Below are 21,852 nucleotides of genomic sequence, written 5' to 3'. Positions count from 1 at the left end.
TATTCAGGTACAGGTTTATGTTAGGTACATTGTGCACAAGCATTTCTAAGATTTTTATTCATAAAATGTTGCATTTGTTATGCCTAAGTATGCTTAAGCGTTTAAAATATTGTTTAAATGCACCAATTATTGTAAAAAATATACAATTTAAAAACTATTTTAAGGCTAATTTTTGCGATTGTTCTTACATATCCCTACCATTTTCAGATATTTCTTATACATGCATGGGCAGCCGGTGAAGGGCGGCAGATTATCGACGACATGTGCCGATTTGTTTTCGTCGCAGCTCAAGTATTCATCCTCATATTCGGACTCCATGCAGGTTAGCTCAGTATTGCTAGACCCTAAATAAAACGATTTGGTTAAGTTTTGCATCAAGTACTTCACTCAATTAACTTACTGCACGTATCCATCAAGTTTTCATCATCGCTGTATTTCATGTCCTCCTCAAAGTCCTTGTCGTCAACCAATCCCTCCCAATCTATGCTTTCATGACAGTGCTCAACCGAATTAATCTTCTCAGTCACGCCACATTCATCCTCAAAGGTCACCGAACGTGTGCGCTTTTCACAAACCAACGCTGGCCTAGCTTTCGTAGAATTATAATCGCAGTCATCTTGTTTTTGGTAGCAGCTCCTTGGTTGTTTATAATTGTTGACTTGGTCATAGCCAGTTGGGTCTTGTGAAGTACAATAGTCTTGATCGTAGGCTGCTGTGGAATGTAACTCTGGATTAAACAGAGTCATCGCACCACAGTTGGCTGGGCGGCAATCTCTGTCATTTGTATGGCGAGGCTCTTCACGTCTTGGTTCTTCGCATGGACTAGATACAGGCATGTGTTGGCTTTTCTCGGATGCGCATTGTCTTCTAATATTGCTATCAGAATTACTTTTCTGCACATTGCGTGATGAGCATTCTCGCTGGAATGTATTTGGATTATCCTGATAACAGTTTCCAAACGTAGCAGGCTCCGAATATTGCATAGTATTGTCATTGCTAGCATATGCTGCCTGGCAATTTGAAAAGTTCGTTGCTTGTCTGTCAGAGTAATCGCCACAAGGTTGCACCTCATTCCTGGTGGACTCATATTGCGAGTTGTAGCTCACGTCTTGACACTCTGATTTGCATCTGGAATTCCCTGAGGGATATGATTTCAAGCTATGACATTGGGGCCTATTATGTCTCGGTGTAGCACAATCTGTATAAGCGCTTTCAGCATTGCGGTAAGGCTCCGCACAGTTAGAGTCGTACAACGAATTTTCAACTTGTCGCCCTCGTTTTTGTCCATTCGCATTGTAATCAAGAGAAGGGTTTTGATATTCTTGGCAGTCAGTTACTTGTCTATATGTTTGATTTTGTTTATATGGCTGCGATGATGAGCAGGGTGGACAACCTTGAGATCTTTCAGGAGATTTCTCTCTTTTTAGTCTACTTGCATTGTAATCAGGAGCAGGGCTTCGATATTTTTGGCAATCAGGTGCTTGACTATATGTTTCATTTTGTGGAAAACACTGAGATCTTCCAGGAGATTGATGACGACCCTGAGATCTATCGGGAGATTGATGACGACCCTGAGACCTATCAGGAGATTGATGACGACCCTGAGATCTATCGGGAGATTGATGACGACCCTGAGATCTATCGGGAGATTGATGACGACCCTGAGATCTATCGGGAGATTGATGACGACCCTGAGATCTATCGGGAGATTGATGACGACCCTGAGATCTATCGGGAGATTGATGACGACCCTGAGATCTATCGGGAGATTGATGACGACCCTGAGATCTATCAGGAGATTGATGAGGACTTCTGGCTTGTCTTTTTATTTTTTGAAGTGCATTGGAACTATCCGCGTAGAAGCTAGCGTCATCTTGACATGGAACACGTTGATGAGTTGGACTATCATAAGATCTGCTTTCATTGTTATAAGAGTCTGCACATTTGGTTACATTTTGTGTTCGCTCCGCTGGTCGTCGGCGGCTCCTCGATCGTGATCGCTCGTCACATATGATTTCACCATGTTCTTGTCGCTCCTCGCGCTTAATAGTCGAAACCTTTTTCTCGAAGAATGAGATATTGGGTGATTGACTTCGCAAGTTTGTTAACAATTCCTGCGGAACTCTCGACTGATTGCAGTCTCTATCCTTTATGCGCTCTCTAAGACGCGCTGGCAACATATCCTCACTTTCTTCGGATCTCAGACTTGTGTCGAAGCAAGTTTTATTGCTCGAATTTTGAGGGTTACCTCGTTTTGGAGACTCCCGACAATCTTGATTACCTCTTTCCCTGGATCTTTCACGCAGTCTACCTGTTGAAGCTGAGCTGGGACATTTCGGTAGAGAAAACATTTCAGGTATTTGCTTCAGACTTCTAGATTGAATTGGTCCTAGATGCCTTCCTGGTTGACGCTCTTCGCTCTGCTCTTGGAAGCAAGTTGGTTTCGGTGATCGACACTCATTTTGTGCTGCTCGTCCTTCTTGCGTAGGCGGTGACATATGATTGTTAGCGTCGATACAACCAGGCACACAAGGTGACTTAGAGCGACAACGTGCTGGTCTGTCGCCCGTTTGTTTACCAGGATGCTTCTGCTTGGCATTGCCAGGCGACGGATGACGCTCCTTGCATCTTCGGATGGTACTGGCGCACTCCTCCTCAGAGGTGGTCACTTTAACTGGTGGCGGTGGTGGATGCGCATGTTCTGAAGGATATGACTGGAGATTGTATGCTTCGTGCTTAGCTGAGGATCTATCATCATACGACCTCTCCAAAGGCCTGGAAGACTGTTGTTGATTGTATGTTGCCTGCTTGGGTGAGCATCTCTCATCATACCAATTAGGTGACTGTTGGCGTGACCTAGCAGGGTCACATGGAGCTCTGTCTGGTGAGCCTTGACGCTGAGATGCCGCTGGGGATGCCGGACGTAACTTAAGAGTGGGTGTTGGGTTGCGACATCCCGGCGCACAGTTTGCGCTTGGACCAACTTGCTTGGGCGGAGGAGTATAAGATCTGTTGGCAAAGTTGGGCGACTGTTGGCGTTCTCGTCGATTTGCCACAGGTGATTGTTGTCTTGATGTTGGTGGCATTTTTGGTGGATACTTGGAGTCCTTATGTGAATTGCCCATGGCTGCCATCATGACACATGGATCTTGCTTTATATAATGTGGTATAGATTCCTGGGATTCCGCATAGTCGCATTTTAAATTTGTCAACGAGTCGATTAAGTGTGAGCGTTTGTTCGCTGCGAATTTATTCGTGTTGGGCAACTTTGTGTACGTGGGTCTGATGTCCACGTCAGAGACGGAGCAGCTAGAATCCTTTTCGGCAGATCTGTCTTGCTCGTGCTTATACATTTCAAAATATTGACGATGCATATGGGGCTGTTCCAGAGCTGTGTAGTCTTCATCCTCCTGGCACGGCTTCGCTGGCATATAATTGCTCACAATCATTTTCTCCTCGGCCCCAAAGCACTGATCCTTGCGCATGCGTTGCTGTTGTTTCTTCAGGGCAGCACATCTTTCCTGTTGTTCTTGTTGCTTCATGGCCGCACATTTATCTTTAAGCGAAGGCGCTGCTGATGCTTGCTTGCACTTATCAGCATTGGGCAGAAAGCATTTGCAAGGCGTGTTCTTGCTCTTGCATTTACCCTTGCAATCGGGCATAGCACTCGGATAACGACCACGCACCAGCTCGTTGGTATTCAGATCCGTTGTGCAACGCTGCGCTGTGTTCTTGCCACAGAAAAGATTGCATTCTGGTTGATGGAACACCGCCGAGTTCAAGCCGTATTGGCAGCTCTGATTGGGCGCAAAGTTCCCTGGCAGGCAGTGTGTTATGCAAGGTGAGTGATGAGGGCAGCAGGATGCATTGAAGGCTGGGCAAGGCGGACAGCGGTAGCCAAAGCCAATGGGCTGCTGACGATTATAATCATAATTATAGACTGAGCTGGGCTCAACGTTGCCAAATGCACAGCCGCCACTAATGCGCTTCTCCTGCTTGGATTCCGGCACCAGATGACTGTCCACAGCTGCCACCTTTTTGATATTCAGCTTTGTGTCTACGCTTTGCTTGGGCGTAGGAATCACGTACATGGTTCGAAAGTAGGCTTGATCTGGGCGGGGTGAAGATTCCAATTCGGACTTTTGCTGCTCCTCTTGTTGTTTGCTTGTAATTTGTTTATGTTCATGCTTATAACTTTTCTTTTTAGTCGCTTGAATTGCCTTAAGTGTCACTAGGTCCTGATTCACTGGATTGTTCGCCTTATCGTGCAGAAAACAATTACGAAAGTTCTTCAATTTGTCAATTTCATTTTCGATCTTTTTATTTAGCGCTTTCACTTGTAAGCTGGTCTTGACTATTTTGCTCCCACTCAAGGAGGAAGTCGCTTGTACTGGCACCGAATCCTTGGCCAGATTGCGTCGATATAGCTCGTGCACCTGCGTCTGCGTTCTCTTCAGATATACGTTGCCACGCCCCTCGATCGATATGCGCTCTCGTTGCTCCAGTAAGTAACAGCGACCTGCTTATTTATCTAAATAGATAATAGTTCATTGTTTGTAGAACGTTCAGCTTACCGTATCTTTTATTATGATGTCTCCAATCCATAAACACTTTTTGCAGTTTGGCCTGTTTTAAAAAGTAATATAATATATAATGTAAAGCTCAACGTTACAGTGCTATATGGAAAGTAATTTCTTCATGCATTACACAATCGCTTGTCAGTTCGAGAAATTTGTGTACACTATTTTAAAACATTTTATTTTATAATGTGAGTATCAAATGCCCGCAGTTTACCCCACTATCGATCACTAAGTAATACAAACATTGTACAAAGAGGCATACAAATTTCAGTAAGGACTTGTAAAGAGGAAATTAATTTTGACAATGAACTTTATATTTCGAGTCAGCCGACTACGTTTTGTTTTTTTTTTTTTGTTTTTCGCTTTAAGACGAAATCGTCAGAAGAGTTTAATTAATGGCATCTTAGGAGCCATTAATAAATACCAAAAAAAATTTTATAATCTGTGTGATTTTCTGATCAGGCATTTGACAATTTCCCCAAGCTATTATTTGCTACTACATATTTATCCCAATAGCTAACCTTTCAAAAATCTAAGACACAAACCAGCCACCTACAATGTACACCCTGTGACAAAAAAAAATCCCGAAATACCATTGCTTGTAGTTTGGTATTTTCCGCAATGGGAATTTTAAAAATGCGACCTGGTCACACTTGTTAAACTGTTCGTACATTTAACTGTCGGCGAGTGAGGTTGTCGCAATCGCGAGCGGTTCTTAAAAGCACATATAAACAAAAACATATATAAATATACGAAAAAAGGCATGAGTCTTAATCCAAATAAATACGCGCTAAAAATCAGTGAACAAACCAAAAACTAATTAAACAAAACATTGTATGTAGAGAAGAGAAATATTTAAAAGATATTAAGTGACAAATTGCTGTTCATGGAGCGGGTGCGTCTGATTGCTTATTAAGTGGCGCCTAGTGATTGTGCTCTTTGGCGCTCTTTCGTCGTGCATCCTTGAGCGGGCTGAGTCGCCACCTAAATGGAGTCATTTGCACTGACAGCTGCTTTGTGCGCATTGTTCAAGCATTTCAAGCACAGCTGAGGCTGACAATGACAGCTTCCCGTTCGGTCCAGGCCCCCAGCCACAGTTTCAGTTGCAGTCAGCGAGCGTTGGCATATGAGTTAATATTTGTCTAGTTTTTAGAGTGCATCGCTTCCCTTTTGTCTTTTGACTCTTAGCAATGGGCACCGCAAGCTGCCTTTGTGCGCCAAGCTTACAACAAATAGTCCTGCTGAAGGATCAAACGCACGTGAGCTAACATGTGTGTGTGTGTGTGTGTGTTTATGTGTGTGCGGTTCCATTGCGCCGTAAAATATGCAATTAGAAGGACATCAAAGCGTGTCGCCGGCAGCTCTCTTAGTGCCTGCTTAGCTATGCGCTTTGGCTTTGATACAAGCCGGCACACAAACACTCTCTCTCACACACACACACACACACACTTAAGTGAAGTGCCCACTAGTCGCATCATTAGTGTACGTGTGTGTATCACTTTGTCAGTGGCTTTAAAAGCGCGGGCCGCCTGTCTGCCGTGTTTTCATACATATTATTTATTTATATTTTTCACTTTTAATAAATTGTGGACATGTCGCGCTGAACTGAGCTACATGTGCCGACGGCTTTAATCGCCAACACAGTGGCAAACAGACGACGCGAGGTCAATTGGCTTAATTAGTGTGTGACAGGGCTCTGGGTAAATGTCCAGAGGGGTGTGTGGGTGAGGTCAACAGAAGAATGCTTTCCTTATTTGCTGCAGCGTACGGCGTACAGCGAACGTGGTGGACACTTGAATTTGAATACATAGTAAAGGCTATAATTAAATAAAATTATTTTGATAGAAATTTGTTCAAATTGTAAACATTTAGAAATGCTTCAAGCACACTCACAATTTTTAATTGCTGCCAATTAGCGAGAGCTGAGAGACTATTAATGTATGTGGGCTCAGCATTTATTTAAATATGCCACAAACATATCGAGAGCAGCCATTGAGCACAAACTACTTGGAGCATATACATAATTACGTATACGTATACGTCTTCGTATGCGTAAGCGATTTACGTAAGCACGCTACGCAGTCATTGCTAATTAACAGGGAATATCTGTTTTGGTTTTGCAGGCAAATGTAAGCTGTACAGTGATATCCGTTTCCTGCCAATGATAAGCCCAGGAGAAGGAAAGAGAATTCATGTCGCAGCAGTCACCAACGGTTATCAGCGCGGAACAAGGCACTCTACCTAGATAAAAATGCAAATAGCTTGGCTGCTACTGGGCATTGCACTTGCAACGCTAAGTGCTGGCCACGCCCACGCCCACTCGCATCATCACAAGGCGTCACAGCGTAGCAGCAACAGCAGCAGCAAGAACAGCAAACAATCAGCAATTGCAGCGAGCAGTGAGGAAGACGAGGATTACGAGTATGTTGATGTGGATGTGGATGTGGACTCGAGCCAATCTGTAGAGCGCACAACAGCGCATAATGCGCCACTGGGTAAGCTATGTTATACGCTTGACACGAGCTTATCAGCAAACGATGACCTGCGGCATTTTAGAAAAGAGCTGCTGCTTATCAGTGTGAACGACTGAGAGTAGATAGCGTGAGTCATGTGGAGCGCACTTGTTGCTCGGACGAAGCTGTTTACAAACATTTTTGAGTGCCTGTGGGGTGGGTCAGGAGAGTCGTAAAGAGTCGTTCTGCTTAAATGCTAAAATGTATGTGCGCTCGTTTGCTTTTCTCACTTAATCAAAGGCAATATGAGAGCGTATGAAATGTTTTAATTGAAAGTGTCTGATGATGAGCCACAATTACCACTACATATGCACATACATGCATGTGCGTGTGAATCTAAATTGAAACTGTGATCAAAATTTGTTTAAATTGCCAAAGCCAACGGCTGTTTTTCAGCTGCTGGCGCCAGCATACAGCAAGCACACAAACATACACGCAAGCACACACACACACACACATGCAGATGCATGCAAAGTAAGCTCTCTTTATGTGAGCCTGGACCAAGAGCAACCCCGCCTCTTTGGCAGCTTAATTTACGCGACTGAGTGAATTATGGCGTTTGTGTGATAAATGTGTTAGATTTCCAATGAAATGGCATTTTATTAACTTAACATGCAGTTCTACATACATATGCTCACACATACAAACACATATTTGCATTTATGTATGTATGGCTGCGCATATTTGTCACTCGCACAAAAAGGCAAACAACTCTACACTAAGCACACTCTACACTACACACTCTCTCCATTTCACCAAGTTGTGTGTGTGTGTGTGTTTGTGTAAGGTCTCCTACTTGGGAGTTGCTCACTTGCATGCCAACGAGCGCGCTGTCGTCGGCGTTTATCAATTGATGGACAAGCCATTTGAATTGCTTTGCATATTAAGCGCGCATTGTGCGTTGATTGCCATTTGGATTGTGTTGATGTGCGACACTAAAATAACTATAAAAATTATTATTTATGTATGCTGCATACACATTAAGCTTATCCGCCTGCTTGGTGGGCCTGCGTCAAGCAGTCAATCAATTTATTGGCTGAACTTTGATTTGGGGCGCTGTCTGGAATTCGCAATTATCAGTGGAAATTCACAATTCATAAAGGAAAAGACTCTTTGACATGCCCGCGCCACACCGAGCACTGGCCAAATTAGCCAGCCAGCTATTGAGACATTTGTTTTTATTTATAGGCCCGCAACCGCAACTGTGGCAATGCTCTCTCGCTTTTGCTTTAGATCTGTGTTGACAGCCGCTAAGATCATTGGCCACACTCTGTGCCAGTAGCTGGGCGGCCAACTTGCAGCCACAACTAAATAACACAAAAATAGCACTCACTTTGAGTATAAATTTTAATTTGAAGAAACTAAATTTAGCACATGCTAAACGCTGAAGATTAGATACCCTAATCAAGTTTGATATTCTGCTAATGAGCTCCGATCTGCAGACAAGTGCTGTCTTGTAAGGTTTCTAAAAATATTCGACGGAGTCGCTAACGTACAGGAAGGAGAAGGGAAAGTTCACTTGTCACCCCAATTAAGATGAAATTTATAAATTTCCGTTTTAGTATCGCGTTCCACATTTTGCCGCTAATTTATAATGCCTGCTATTAGCGCAATAAAAACACATTTATACATTTTAGAAAAATCTATATTCATCCAATTTGTCATAGTAATATATCTAGTATGTATGTAAAAGTTTCGCAATTAAAATGCTCAACACTAAATTCTCGATGCTTCAAAGTAAATGCGCTGAAATTAGTCATAACGCAACTTGGCAGGCCGAATCGGATAGTATGCCAAATTTACCAGAGTTAGTGCGTTCCAAATCGGGATATATATGCATATATATTTGTATTTTGTTTTTCTTTTTAAATCGCAGCCAGCAGCACAGCAATTGCACACTTAATTAATGAGTATTGCTTTTGATGTTTGGCTGAGTTGAGCAGCTGGCCCCCAACTTAACGCTAAGAAAGAGAGTGGGAGAGGGAGAGAGGGGAGCTAGGGAAGCTTCTCCCCTGACGCAAAGCATGTGACAAAACGAAATTTTTCACGCACTCAACAAAACTCTTTGAACCCACTCCTCGGCACAACTGTCATGGGCCTGAGGGCGAGACATGTGTCGCACATGTAGAACAGACAACGTTGTCCGTCGCCCGTTGCCTGCCTCTGCTTGCTTGCAACACCAAAGTTCAACACCCAATGAGAAATCTCTAAATGAGCCAAAGCAGCACAAACTAAATAGCAAGTGCTTAATAAGTAATCAGTCAGCATATATACGTATATACTCTATATAGCAGATTTATACAAATTAGCATAGCTCAGCTAGCCAATTGGTTAAAAGCCAACTAATTGTGGCAAGAGTTTAAGCAAATCCAGCAAGCAGACGTTTAGCCGACGCTCGAAAGGAAGTCTCTGGCTTAAGTAAAACTTGGCAGCTCTCTGGCAGGCATTTATTTTAAATTCGAAATTCGCTGCATGCTGTCAAAATGGATAACTCTTAAATGCATAATATATCTTATAAATTTTTTGTTGCATTTATCTTTGCAGATATCTTTACATGTTGCAATCAAGTTCAGCTGAGCTCCTGCCGCACAGCATGTGAGAATGTAAGTAGCACACACGAGGGTAGTTCAATAACTACTCACGCACACAAACACATACACACACATACCAACAGTGATTGATCTATCTGATAAGCGAGGAAAAACTACTGTGGCAAACATTTCCTGGTATTTTTATGTCTTCTTGCTGCACGCTTGTTGTTTGTTGCTTGTTGCATACTAAACAAAGCGCCAGGCCAGGCCTTAGACAATAGCAATAACAATAAAAAAATATTAATATTTTGTATGCTACATGTGTGCGCGGCACATTCACAAAATCTTTATGTCTTATGACACAGCTGAATTTAATAATTCGAGAGAACTTTAGAACCCAACTTCCGTTGCCTTGTGCCGCTAAAAAATCAATGTGCCAAATCCAGGCGCGATCGAGCAGCTATAACTGAATGCATATACGTATGTATGTATGTGTAAGTGCATCGATCAATTACATTCTTAATTAGCATAACTGGCCAACAGGTAATTTGTGGTGCGAGTAAACCAACCAGTTTGCCACACAAACTCATTCACAAGCCTGAGCATTTGAGTAAGGAAAACAAAACCATGACAATATGAAAATCGAGCTTTCAATACCCTTGCTAATAAATATATTTCAAAATATATGAAATGAATATTAAATATTTTATTTAATTGGAAGCAATTCAATTACTAATCAATTGGATTATTTTGAAGAAAAAAACATCGCAATATTTATATAAAACACTTATAAATAATTGAAAAATAATGCGTGACTTTTTAAGATTGAAACATAAAGTATAAATTGTAATCTTTCGGTCATTAGAATATTCACAATCAATCTTTTAATTTGTTGACACTGCTTTAGCACAAAGTTGTCATACCCTTAGTATTAGGGTATAGAAAATCAATTGATAAATTGGCCACAGCCTGTTGCCCTGCCTGCAGTCTTGAGAGCGCACGAGAGCTGGTGCTGGCGCTGCCCCAAGGCGGTTGTCTAGCCAAGTCGCAATCAAATCACTGACATCATTTAACTTTGTAATCATAACAATTTCTAAAACCAATTAGCTGGCAAGCTAGCAACGGTTGCTTTGGTTTGGGGCCAAAACAGCAAGTGGGCTGAGTTTTTCATTTATAAATGCAAATGAAGGCATTAAATCTTGGCACAAATTGAAACTGACAAAACGACAAGTAACAGGATAATGCCCATAGATTCAGATTCAGAGACACTCAGTCTGCCAGACCGGTTTAGCCCAAACGTGCAGTTGTTGACTGGCAAGTAACCAGAGACTAGAGATCCAATTGAAACTAAAGATCTCTTTCTTTTCTTTTATTTTTGGCTGCAATACTAGACGCTCTATGCGAAACGTGTGAAAAGTCGAGCCTGATCTGAGATAAACGATATTTTATTATTGACAAAGTGCTCGGTGCGATTGTCTTCGATATCTGTGGCAGGCGTTGCCCAGCAATAATTGCTCCAAGTGCGCCAATCTTGATTGCACTCAACTTTAAGATGCAGCACAGCCAGATAACAGACAGACCGGGATGAGACTGACTGACATGATCAGACAGACAGACAGAGAGACAACCAGGCAGACATACAAGCATGTCTGTTGTGTGTGTGTGGGTGTGCTTCTGACAGGCCTTGACACTTCATTACCAAAAGCAGAGAACTCTACAGGAAGTGGCCCAGTGTATGCTTATGCATACAGAGAGAGAAATTTTCTATTAAATGTCAGTCAGTTTGATCAACGATATACCCATGCTATGTCATATTTTAAATCTTTGATCATATCAATTGCAAATTCAATTAAGACATTATTTTTGAGAATTTGTTTTTATAATTATTTTAATTTTATTTGAGTTTATATTTATTTCTTTATATGCATGTAAATGCAGTTTATAACAAGCCCCAAAGCCAAGCTGGCATACTCACTGTTGAGCAAGAGAGGGATGAAGAGCGCAGTAGACTTGTGGCATGTATCTTGAATAGACATCGTGTAGACTCAGATTACTGTGGCAGATATGCGTGCCGAAATATTTGTTACTTCGTTATTGAGGATCTTTAGCCTTATCGTCGGGCTGAGGCACACCAGGCCATGTTATTTATGATGCAGTGCCATTCGGTATCACAGCTTGCGCCGCAGGCTGCCCCACAGAGGCAAGCGAACATCTCGAATGTAACATAATCTCTTCTTTCTGTGTGCCCAAAACAACAATGATGCGTGCGAAGGGAGCTGCTGGCTGAAGGGCCCACAACTTTGCAGTTTTGTGGCACATGAAAACGATTTAGAGATGAGACAATCTGTGGGCCTTCAACACTTGTTGCAACTTGATCGCTACATGGCGGATCAGCAATTGTATTGATTGTGTCCAGCTACTAAACAATACTAAGATTTTGAAGCAATTAGTGATTTAAACAAATACAGTCATTGATTTAAAACCAGAGCTTAAAATTATCAAGCTGTATTTAGTGGTTCAAATAATAACAAGCATGAGGCGTTTATCAATTTATTGAATTGAATTGAATTATTTAATTTATTGAAAGCAACAATATAGCTTTGTATTCTTATAATATAAACTGCTTATTTTAATTACTTTCAGCTTTCTTTGGGGCAATTGGATGTGAGCAGCAGTCGCTCAGAGCTGCGCAAATCTTGTCAGCTACATCAAGTGGAATTCTGGGGCTGTGTCAATCGCACTTTGGAAGGTAAGTCTAGAAACACGTCCCTGAACAACATCTACATAAATTGTCTGACTATTTTTTACTATGCTATACAGCTGTAAATCGTGGCAAATCCTGGTCAGGACGTCGTTGCTGTCAGACGGCAGTGCTGCCCAAATGTAAAAACGCATGTGCCACAGCAAGTGCCAGCAATGAATTGAAAGGTGCATGTCGTCGTAGCGATGAACAAGTGATGTACGATTGCCTGGAGCATCAGGATGCGGCAGACAGTTGCTGTGGCAAGGCACGCACCTCCGAATGTTTGCAGGTAGCTTATCTGAATCTCAAAAATTCTTAATTTAAGCAATTCAAAACTAGTTAAATTAATTTTATTAACTAATTGTTTTTTCAACTTTGAAGGCCTGTCGTGCTGTTTTTGAGCCGCCCAATGAAACTGGAACTGGTAGCGACGATGCTAGCCTGGTGGATGTGGCATGTGGCGAGCGCAACGCTGATGTGTTGCAATGCTTGAGAAACCACACAGACATGACGCCGCCGCTGGATGTGGAGAAGTGTAGGTTGAGAGCAGCAAACTAAACTGAAAGTATGATGATAAATAGAATGGGCTTTATTACAGATCTGCCCTGTTGTGATTACAGTCACGAGGAGATTTGCCGACGCACCTGCAACGATGTGCTGCAAGTGAAACTGCAACGCCATGTGGAGCGTAGTGATGTTATATTCGAGCGCTTGGAAGCAGGCTGTGGCAAGCCACTGCCACATCTGCCCTTTTGGCAATGCTTTCTAACGGGTGGCGCCACGCCCAGAAGCAACGAACTGGCAGCTAACGGCATTGAAGGTGAACCCAACAAGCTGGGCATGGATGCAGCGAAGCGTCAGTGCTGCGAACAGGCCAGTAGCCACAAATGTCGCCGGCTGTGTAGTCAGCTCTACACCAACGACTGGTGGGAGGCGCGTGCCAGCTTCGAAACTGACTGCTTGGAGCAGCCCAACGAGCTCCAGCTGCGTCGCTGCATTGAAAGCGTCGATAGGCCCTGTGAGCTCGGCTGTCAAGGCCTAAGCTTCTGCAGCAACTTCAACCAGCGTCCAACGGAATTGTTTCGCAGCTGCAGCAAGGCAAATGATGCTGCAGCACGCGAGGATTGGCTGATGCTGCAGCAGCGCGGCTTTGTGCGTGTGCTGGGCCAAGATCTATACATTAAGAACACCACACGCTGTGCACCACACAAGTGGCAGGCGCTAGTCTGCGCGCTTCAGCTGCAGCCTTGCACTCGAGCGGGTCACTACAATGCCATCTGTCGCGAGGACTGCAGCGAGCTGTTGAACGAATGTCTGGACTGGACGCGACAGCAGCAACGCCCTCAGGCCATTTGCGAGCGCCTGCAGCCTGCAGACGATGAACACATACCCTGCATTTCTTTGGAGGCTTACCTCAAGCCTAGCAAGCTTAATGATGAGCAAAGTAGCTTGACTATGCCCTGCGCTAGTAAGCCCTGCAATGGCAGCGAGTTGTGCGTGCTGCAGCGCAGTGGCAGGAAAGGCTACGCCTGCATACCTGGCTGTCAACTGGGCCAGGCTTCCACGCTTATTGTGCCATTTGGCGCTTACGTGCGTGTGGGCAAACTCAGCAGCGCTGCCGCTGCAAGTGGCGGACTTAGCAGCAGTCCACCTTTGAGCGCTGATCATATGGTCTGCCGCTGTGGTCTGCATGGACACATAGAGCAGTGCCAGCCGCTGCCCAGTTATATGCAGGCGCACTGCACGTTGCCTGGCGGACGCAGTTTTCGGCATGGCGCCTCCTTTTACTTGGAATGCAATCTTTGCAGCTGCTTTGCCGGCGAGACCACCTGCACCAAGCAGCAATGCCGTCTGCCAGGCTACGTTGATGGCGCCTATACCAGTCTGCCGTGCAACTGTGCCGCACACTATGTGCCCGTCTGTGGCACTAATGGCAATACTTATGCGTCCGCATGCCTAGCCAAGTGCATGGGTCTACAAGAGTCGAGTTATGTGTATGGAGCTTGCAATGCGCGCAATGCTTGCCAAGCGGGTGCACACACTTGTCCAGCCGGCATGCAGTGCCTGGAAAAACGTCAAGTGTGCCTGTCCACCATGCAGAAGCCTTGCCTGCAATATATATGCGGTTAGTTTGGTGCCTGTACCATTTACACATTTATCCCATTAAACTCTGGTTTTATTTACAGTAAATAACTCATCCAGCAGCTGCAGTTCCCAGCATACAGAACCGCTTTGCGATACGCAGGGCATTACGCATCCCAATGCCTGCCAATTGCTACAGCGCCAGGCTCAGTTGGCCTATTGGGGCGTTTGTCGATCGGAGCAATTTACTTCACCAGTTTGTGGCATTAATGGCGTTACGTATCGCAGCAGCGGCGCCGCTTGGGCCGACTATGTGCTCGTAGACTATGTGGGTCGCTGTCGTGAGGTCGGTTTGCTGGTCAGCGATATGGGTCGTCGCTGCAGCAGCGTCACTTGTCCGAAGCCAGTTTCGCCGCATTGCAGAAACATTGTGCCGCCTGGTGCTTGTTGTCCCATTTGCGGTGGTGGCGCCTTTCGAGTCATCTACTCCCGCAAGCAGCTGGATAGAGCGAATTATGCGCTGCGTGGCCAGCACAGTTTATTGCTAACACTGCAAGGTGTGCTGCATCAGCTGGATACTTTAGTGCAACTAAGCGAATGCCAGCTGACTGGATTCCTCAGCATGGAAGTAGGCATCTTTGTAGCTTTAGTGCCGCGTGGACAGGTCAACAAGCTTCAGCTGCAAGCATGCGCTGCGGAAGCTGAGAAGATTTCCACCTTGATAAGCACACAATCTCCACGTATTACCAGCAACCTGGCGCTCTCTAGCCTCACCGTTTCGCACATGCTGGAGCCCAGTTTAAGTGCAGCAGCGCCAATAGCTCCCGGATTTGCTGTTTTCTTGCTTGTGGGCTGTCTCTACTTTAAGTTTAAAGTTCATTTTTAAGTGTAAAGATTTTATATATCAAGTGAATTCTTGGTGCCAAATATTGAAAAGTTTTAGTAGCACGCAGCCGAGAACTGCGACGTGCCTTTAACGAATATACAGAGTTGCAAGTCTCTCTGTAAAATGTGATATTAGCTAAATTAATTGTATAGTATAGTATAGTTAAAAAATATTAAACACTTGGTTAAAGGCTAGATATTATTGTACTAGTAAGTTAATACACGAACTACCAAAGCGGCGTCTTCACTAAGTTTAAAGCTAGTCTTAACTAAATACGTACTCCATGAAGTCGACAACTTTTATTAAATTACTGTGTACACCAGTGCTTTCTTTTTTATGGAAATGCTAAGCCATGCTTTATTTATCGACCCACATATTAATCTTATAAAACCTAACAGTATGCCTTAAGCAACCTCCATGGGCACGGCCGTTACACGCTCACTGATTTCCAAATCTTTCACGGTTGTGTGCAACACGGCGGAAGATCCACGCTTGAAAGTATAGTCCAGCTGGCGTTCGCCCTTCTTGTTGGCCAACTCATAGTTGCGCAAGTATTCAGTGCTATCCTTGCGTATCACACACAAGTCCACATTTGAGCCAGAGCCCAGATCGTTGAATACACCAGAGGCAATAGCGTCACGCACTAGCAATTTGGCCTCCTCTTCGGTTAGATCAGGCTTCCAGCGACTTTCAAAGACGGCCATAGCAGCCAAGCTACCAGAGCCCATTGTAGCATAAGGCAATTTGTCTGCACTACCATGAGGATGTATGCAGTAGATGTGTGGTCCGTACTTGTCAACGCCACCGAGCACAAGGGCGGCACTAATGTGACCCTGGTAGCGGAACAACATTTGCTTCAATATGTTGTTGGCGCACACTACAGGCACCTGGCGCTCAGTGCTGAGACGATGCAGCTCCAGTTGCGACGATATCAAATCCGTGGTCATCTCGGTATCAGCAGCAGTACCTGCACCACAGCAGCTAAAAGAAAGAAATCAACCATTACAATGCAAATTTTACACGTTTGATCGCAGTGCTGAAGACTTACTAAATGTTGTCGGCCAGATAATGTATTTTGGCGCAGTTCTTGTCGGAGACAATTGGTCCCTCAGTAGCACGCGTATCTGCCCCCAATACGACGCCATCCTTGTAAATGATGCCCACAATAGTTGTGCCAGTTTTTGTTGTAGTCGGTGGCTTAAAACCGCCTTTCAAAAGAGACGCATTGCTAAAAGGCGGAAATTGTACATAGTACCATTGCTTTGATTAACTATATTACTTACCGCCGGCAATTGTCAAAGTTGAAGCCAGCTGGGGCCACATCGCGAGCTGTTTCCAAAGACATTTTTAATTGTTTTTAAAATATTCTCACAAATAAATCCTACTTGACAATGACAGTGCAAGCTATAGATGTGAATAAATTTATCGATAGAAAGATGATTACAAAGTGGATGACACTGTGCTTGGATGACAGTAGGTTGCAAAGTAAAGTGCTACTGTCGCAGTCGCACAATTTCTTCTTCACAATTTGAATTTCACTTTTCACCGTGGCGCTTTTTTATAGCATTTGACTATTTGCTATAATTGCATATTAAACAAAGTAAAACTAGTAATAATCTTAATTCATTTTTGAATACATACATATATATTTTATATTTATTTATAAGCATGCATTGAACAATTTGTATATTTCAGTTTACAACATATATATTTTGTATACATATCTTTTATGATATACACAGATAACATAAACAATTATTATGTAGTGTTTGATGTTAGCAATAATATAGTAGTGTGTGTAACGTTTAGTTGTTTTCGTAGGGGAGTGTACATTTTTAACAATTGTAATAGGAATATTAGTTTGAGAAATTGTAAAATTTGACTAAACGCACACACACTTAACAAATACGCATTGTAGCATACTAATATTTGTGTACAATAAGTAGATATTGACAATGTATGGGCTAATCATATACTTGTAAATACATAATATAATATTATTTGTGTTTCTCCGACAGTTTGAATATATGTAATATATTTTTTTTGTGATAACAGTTGATCAAATCAAGGATGTTTCTTCACAGACCGTTGTGCTTTGTTAAATACAGATAATTATGGGCTTGGTTTTGGTATGTATTGAGTTTAATGGACACAATGGCTCTCAGTATTATCATCGTATTCCTCCTCAACAATAGGCTTCTTATCTTCTCGCTTGCTGCGACCCATGAAACGCTCAAGCACAGTGTGCTTGCCAGTGGATCTAGATGCTTTGAAGGAGCCCCAATTTAATTTACCCGCCTCGGAGGAGGTCATCAGAATGGAGTAGGAGGAACAGAACTCACCCTCCTTGCTATGACGAATTCCATATAGAAAGTACACCACCATGCCAATCGTTACCCATACAAAAAAGCGCACCCAGGTCACAGCATCCAGATGTACCATCAGCATGATGTTGAAAAATATACCCAAGGCGGGCACAAACGGCACGAGCGGCACCTTAAAGTTCAAGCCGCGCGTGTTCTGATTGTGTACAGCAATGACGACAACACAGGTGCAAGCCGAAAAAATTATGAAACCGTAAACTAGCAAGGCCCACCAAGTTCCAGTATATAGTTCCGTCCAACTAACCTTAAGCTCCAAGCAGATGGCAAAGCTCAATACTACGAAAATTAGCACTGCCACCGAGACTACGGAGCCAGGCGCAAAGCGTCCGAGCAGTGGCTCTAGCCAACGAAATTGAGGCTTGAGGCGTCCGGCAAGAGCGCCCTCGATAAGATCGCTAGTAGGCGAAGCTGTGTCAATGCTTGACTGCGAATCGAGATCCTCTTCATGCTCATCGTCTGGCGTGTCTGGTGCATAAACAGGATTGGGAGTGCCGACATGCGCCAAAGGGCGGTAGCGCAGTATAATAACGCTAGCAGACACAATGGTATAGGCCAGCAATGTGCCAATAGACATGAACTCTACCAGTTTAGCCAAATCAAAGACTAGTGCCAGAATGGCGCTCAACAGTCCAGAGACAATCAAATTTAAAAGGGGCACCTGAGTGCTAGCATTGATGCGACCAAAGCAGCTAAAGAGCAATCCGTCTGAGGCCATGGCGTACATGCAACGAGGCAGAGCGTACAGAGATCCCAGCAATGTGGTCGTCATGCCACAAAGAGCGCCTATGGAAATGATGTACTTGGCCCACGGCAGCTGAAGCTGACCAAAAGCCTCTGGCAAGGAGGCGGCGGGATTAATTTCGCTAATGGGAATCATAAGCGTAAGGGCAGCGCTGACTAGTATATAACCCACGGTGACAACGCAGAGGGACAGCACAGTGGCAATGGGTATGGAGACGGAGGGATTCTTAGCTTCCTCGCCAGATGTGGCAATAGAATCAAAGCCTACAAAGGCGTAGAAACAAGTGGCGGCGCCTGCAATGACACCGCCGACGCCATATGGCAAAAATCCACCTTGAGCTTCGGACCAGTTATTGATGTCGGCATACCAAAAGCCCACGCTAATGACCACCAGCATGACGCCAATGTTAACTAGGGTAAGAATACTGTTAAATACGGCCGTAGCCTTGACTCCGCTGCCCAATGCAGCTGCATAGACGATGCAGACCAAAAATGCCAGCACATCCGGATAATGAGCAAGGCCAGGCTCCTGTATGTCGCCCATCAACGCGAGCGTAGTGTTGGCTATCCAGCCGCCCAGCATAGAGTCCACATAGCCGCTCCAAGCGCGTGCCACGGAGGCAGCACCTAGCATATGCTCCAGCAGTATGTTCCATCCAATGACAAATGCCCAAAACTCACCAATCGATATGTAGGTATACACATAGGCTGATCCAGCTTTCGGCACGCGTGTTCCAAACTCCGCATAGCAGAGCGCCGCCAGCATGGAAACGAAACCCGCGAGCACAAACGACAAAATGATGCCTGGTCCGGCCATCTCCTTGGCCACCGTGCCAGTTAAAACGTAAATGCCGGCACCAACCATGTGACCAATGCCTAGATATGACAAATTACAGTTGGGAGCTCACTTTTTATATGATTTGCCTTACCCAGCAGTGCTATGTCAAAGGTGTTTAAGCAACGCTTGAGCGGTGTCTCCATCACATCAGCGGGCACCGGCTTGGTGCGATTCATTTTGGTGCATAGTCCAGACAAAATATGTCCCAAGATGGCGCGCCTGGAGCTCGGCATGTTGCTTCCTGTATATCCTTGATGTCTACGAAACAAAAATCCTTCACTTTTGCTGAACACACTGACCAAACATATGCCACATAAGCCGCAGCTTCGTTACAGTCTTTTGCCAATTCAATTTTATGGAATTTTCAATATTTATGTAAGTATTTATGTTTTCGTTATTATTTTATATGTATTCGGTTAAACATTAGTTATTTTGTGTGCAATTTTGCGCTTCTTTGTTGCGTTACACTTGTTGTACATTAACAGCTGTGTGCCGTTATTGATTTTTCTTTAGCGCCACCGTTACCGCACTTTGCCCTTTGGCTTTTAGCGTATGAGGTAACTTTCTAGGCGTTGGTAACTCTGGCCAACAAAAAATTAGTTGACTGCTAAAAGCTCTTTAATTGCTCATTCTTCATCAAGTTGTGTTAATTAAAAGGCATTTAACTTTTCAAAACATTTAATTTAGCTGATTGCGTTTCAAAATCAAGTAGTTGGCAATTATTCTTCGTTAGCAATTAAAGACTTGAAAAATATTTGATGTTAAGCGCATATAATTTTAATAGAATTACATTTTTGAAATATTTGTAATAAATCTTTTAAGTACTTCTAATAACCTTTTAAAAACATCTGTCTAATAATTACAATTGACATTTTAAAAATATTAAGTGATCGATTAGTTATTTATTGTTTTCGGGTTGCATTTACAAAGTTATTAGTATGAATGTATATTCAATTGGCTTGCTTAATAAAATATTTTACCAATATAAAAAAAATTGCTTTATATTCAAGCAAGTTAATATAATTCATATACGCAATTAGAATTTCGCACATTTTAATCCTAATCCACTTTCTGAAGCTGAAACCTGCACTTCCAGTTATTTATTCAGTACACGAGGCGAAATTATTTTTGGCTTTAAATATTTAAATACATTTTTTTATGACCGATTAAATGAATGCCTAACATTGAATACATAAATTTAGCATTGATCGGACACACATATTATTATAACAAAGTTTTTGTTTGTTTGCCTAAAAATTTCATTAAATACCAAAGTGTGCAAAAAATCATGACAAACAATAATTAGGAATGTATTTGTTAATATAATTGTATGTTTATTTATATGCGCATTTATGTATGTCCATACAGGTAAATCTTTAGCATGCATAGATGTAGGTAGGTAGGTTCAGTTACTGCAACGGTTACACATGTTTTTGCCGCCAACACATACACACATGCATACACAGCCATAGACCAACACATATACATAGATGTTTATAGAGGCATAAAGGCGCATCAATCGCCAATTACCATGACCGCTTGACGTCTGCGCCAGCGCTAGCGCCAACGCCTGCGTCCGATTCTGCGTCTGTCAACTGCACAAAGCGGACGCTGGGCAACCGAAAAGCTATCATCATCATAAGCAATAATACCTGTTCGGGATGATCGGTCCACAATGACTATTCGTACACATATGTACTTGGACGTAGTTGCATGACCAGCTTGGCCGGCTCGACTCAAAAGCTGGCCACGATTTTAGTTACAACAATGACGGATTTTGGCATTTCGGCCCTAAAATACATACACACATACTGAGGTGTTAGCCGCTTGCCGTTGCGGATCTTGCAGCTGAAGTTGTCGCCGTTGTCGTGGTCGTCGCGTCGCATCGTCACCGCCACAGCGTTGGGACCGGGTCAAGATGAAGAAGATGCTCAGCCAACTGCGTTTGCCTCACGCGACTCTATCGCGCTGCAAAACAAATGAATAAGAAACTAAATGAAAACTTACAGTGTCGAAGATTTAATACACTGATAATGTCTTGAGAATTAATTGGCACCTCATTAAATTAAAAAATTATTTAAATAAAACAAGTTTTAGCCATAATAAATAGAGCTTCGAAAAGTAATCAATCAAAACTTAAAGGTTATAAGGTGGTTGTGCCCCCAGCTCTCTTTATAAGAAAATTACACATGCTCTGCATTTTTCATAATTTTTGTAGCGTATTTTCCCTGCATGCACGAGGTTGGTTTAAAAAGTAATGCATTTTTTTCTTGTTAAATATCATAGGTTTATCCCAAGCGGTGACATAACTCACCAAAAATACCTTTTGACTAAAGATAAAGATTACTATTACTCTCAGATCAAGCCTCGTTAGGTCTTAGCAATAACAAAAAACTATACTTGCATATATGCTTAAAGTAAATAACTCTTTTGTGGCTGTGGCTATTTCGTGCTGCTGTTTTAGCTGCTCTTTTGGCTGCTGTTTTTATTTTAATTTTTTGTTTTTGTATTTCGTTTTTGTTTTTTTTTTTTTTTACTTTTTGCATTGGCTGCG

General features: G+C 43.1%; 4 protein-coding genes across 6 annotated transcripts; 1 reads left to right on the top strand and 3 right to left on the bottom strand.

The window, feature by feature from the left end:
- Nucleotides 1–28: 28 nt before the first annotated feature.
- On the bottom strand, nucleotides 29–4,861 carry LOC108600059 (axoneme-associated protein mst101(2)). Of its 2 annotated transcripts, XM_033293856.1 has the most exons (4): nucleotides 4,575–4,861; nucleotides 1,789–4,519; nucleotides 401–1,758; nucleotides 29–344 (listed from the first exon to the last, which is right to left on the bottom strand). In XM_033293856.1, the coding sequence occupies exons 1-4, from the start codon at nucleotides 4,603–4,605 to the stop codon at nucleotides 166–168; spliced, it is 4,299 nt and encodes a 1,432-aa protein (XP_033149747.1). In that variant the 5' UTR covers nucleotides 4,606–4,861; the 3' UTR covers nucleotides 29–165. The 2 variants fall into 2 exon arrangements, with proteins under 2 accessions (XP_033149747.1, XP_017842892.2); XM_017987403.2 differs by having other exon boundaries at nucleotides 401–4,519.
- A 410-nt stretch (nucleotides 4,862–5,271) lies between these two features.
- Nucleotides 5,272–15,525, top strand: LOC108600642 (reversion-inducing cysteine-rich protein with Kazal motifs). 2 transcript variants are annotated; one of them, XM_017988334.2, is made up of 8 exons: nucleotides 5,272–5,475; nucleotides 6,704–7,075; nucleotides 9,638–9,696; nucleotides 12,268–12,373; nucleotides 12,445–12,656; nucleotides 12,749–12,902; nucleotides 12,966–14,492; nucleotides 14,554–15,525. In XM_017988334.2, the coding sequence occupies exons 2-8, from the start codon at nucleotides 6,832–6,834 to the stop codon at nucleotides 15,333–15,335; spliced, it is 3,084 nt and encodes a 1,027-aa protein (XP_017843823.2). In that variant the 5' UTR covers nucleotides 5,272–5,475; nucleotides 6,704–6,831; the 3' UTR covers nucleotides 15,336–15,525. The 2 variants fall into 2 exon arrangements, with proteins under 2 accessions (XP_017843823.2, XP_017843824.2); XM_017988335.2 differs by lacking the exon at nucleotides 5,272–5,475 and adding an exon at nucleotides 6,627–6,645.
- A 136-nt stretch (nucleotides 15,526–15,661) lies between these two features.
- Nucleotides 15,662–16,739, bottom strand: LOC108600643 (proteasome subunit beta type-7). The gene is made up of 3 exons (XM_017988337.2): nucleotides 16,619–16,739; nucleotides 16,384–16,563; nucleotides 15,662–16,316 (listed from the first exon to the last, which is right to left on the bottom strand). Exons 1-3 carry the CDS (start codon nucleotides 16,678–16,680, stop codon nucleotides 15,740–15,742), a joined length of 819 nt encoding a protein of 272 aa, XP_017843826.1. The 5' UTR covers nucleotides 16,681–16,739; the 3' UTR covers nucleotides 15,662–15,739.
- A 333-nt stretch (nucleotides 16,740–17,072) lies between these two features.
- LOC108598524 (cationic amino acid transporter 4) lies at nucleotides 17,073–19,729 on the bottom strand. Its single transcript, XM_017985205.2, has 2 exons — nucleotides 19,390–19,729; nucleotides 17,073–19,336 (listed from the first exon to the last, which is right to left on the bottom strand). Exons 1-2 carry the CDS (start codon nucleotides 19,529–19,531, stop codon nucleotides 17,478–17,480), a joined length of 2,001 nt encoding a protein of 666 aa, XP_017840694.1. The 5' UTR covers nucleotides 19,532–19,729; the 3' UTR covers nucleotides 17,073–17,477.
- Nucleotides 19,730–21,852: the final 2,123 nt, after the last annotated feature.

The sequence above is a fragment of the Drosophila busckii genome, chromosome 3L (assembly GCF_011750605.1).
Source record: "Drosophila busckii strain San Diego stock center, stock number 13000-0081.31 chromosome 3L, ASM1175060v1, whole genome shotgun sequence".
Taxonomy (NCBI): Eukaryota; Metazoa; Arthropoda; class Insecta; order Diptera; family Drosophilidae; genus Drosophila; species Drosophila busckii.
The sequence above is the reverse complement of the archived record's forward strand: the minus strand, read 5'-3'. Positions and strand labels throughout refer to the sequence as shown.

What these genes read in the sequence shown, in the direction of transcription:
- LOC108600059 (XM_017987403.2), bottom strand. Translation starts at nt 4,605, where the DNA reads ATGGATTGGAGACATCATAATAAAAGATACG. An exon ending in ACATCATAATAAAAGATACG is followed by an intron (nt 4,520 to 4,574) that starts GTAAGCTGAACG and finishes ATAAATAAGCAG; the next exon opens with GTCGCTGTTACTTACTGGAG. An exon ending in AAACTTGATGGATACGTGCA is followed by an intron (nt 345 to 400) that starts GTAAGTTAATTG and finishes CGTTTTATTTAG; the next exon opens with GGTCTAGCAATACTGAGCTA.
- LOC108600642 (XM_017988334.2), top strand. Translation starts at nt 6,832, where the DNA reads ATGCAAATAGCTTGGCTGCTACTGGGCATTGCACTTGCAACGCTAAGT. An exon ending in TGTCAATCGCACTTTGGAAG is followed by an intron (nt 12,374 to 12,444) that starts GTAAGTCTAGAA and finishes TATGCTATACAG; the next exon opens with CTGTAAATCGTGGCAAATCC. An exon ending in TTGCCTGCAATATATATGCG is followed by an intron (nt 14,493 to 14,553) that starts GTTAGTTTGGTG and finishes TTTTATTTACAG; the next exon opens with TAAATAACTCATCCAGCAGC.
- LOC108600643 (XM_017988337.2), bottom strand. Translation starts at nt 16,680, where the DNA reads ATGTCTTTGGAAACAGCTCGCGATGTGGCCCCAGCTGGCTTCAACTTT. An exon ending in AACTTTGACAATTGCCGGCG is followed by an intron (nt 16,564 to 16,618) that starts GTAAGTAATATA and finishes TCCGCCTTTTAG; the next exon opens with CAATGCGTCTCTTTTGAAAG. An exon ending in TATCTGGCCGACAACATTTA is followed by an intron (nt 16,317 to 16,383) that starts GTAAGTCTTCAG and finishes TCTTTCTTTTAG; the next exon opens with CTGCTGTGGTGCAGGTACTG.
- LOC108598524 (XM_017985205.2), bottom strand. Translation starts at nt 19,531, where the DNA reads ATGCCGAGCTCCAGGCGCGCCATCTTGGGACATATTTTGTCTGGACTA. An exon ending in CTTTGACATAGCACTGCTGG is followed by an intron (nt 19,337 to 19,389) that starts GTAAGGCAAATC and finishes TGTCATATCTAG; the next exon opens with GCATTGGTCACATGGTTGGT.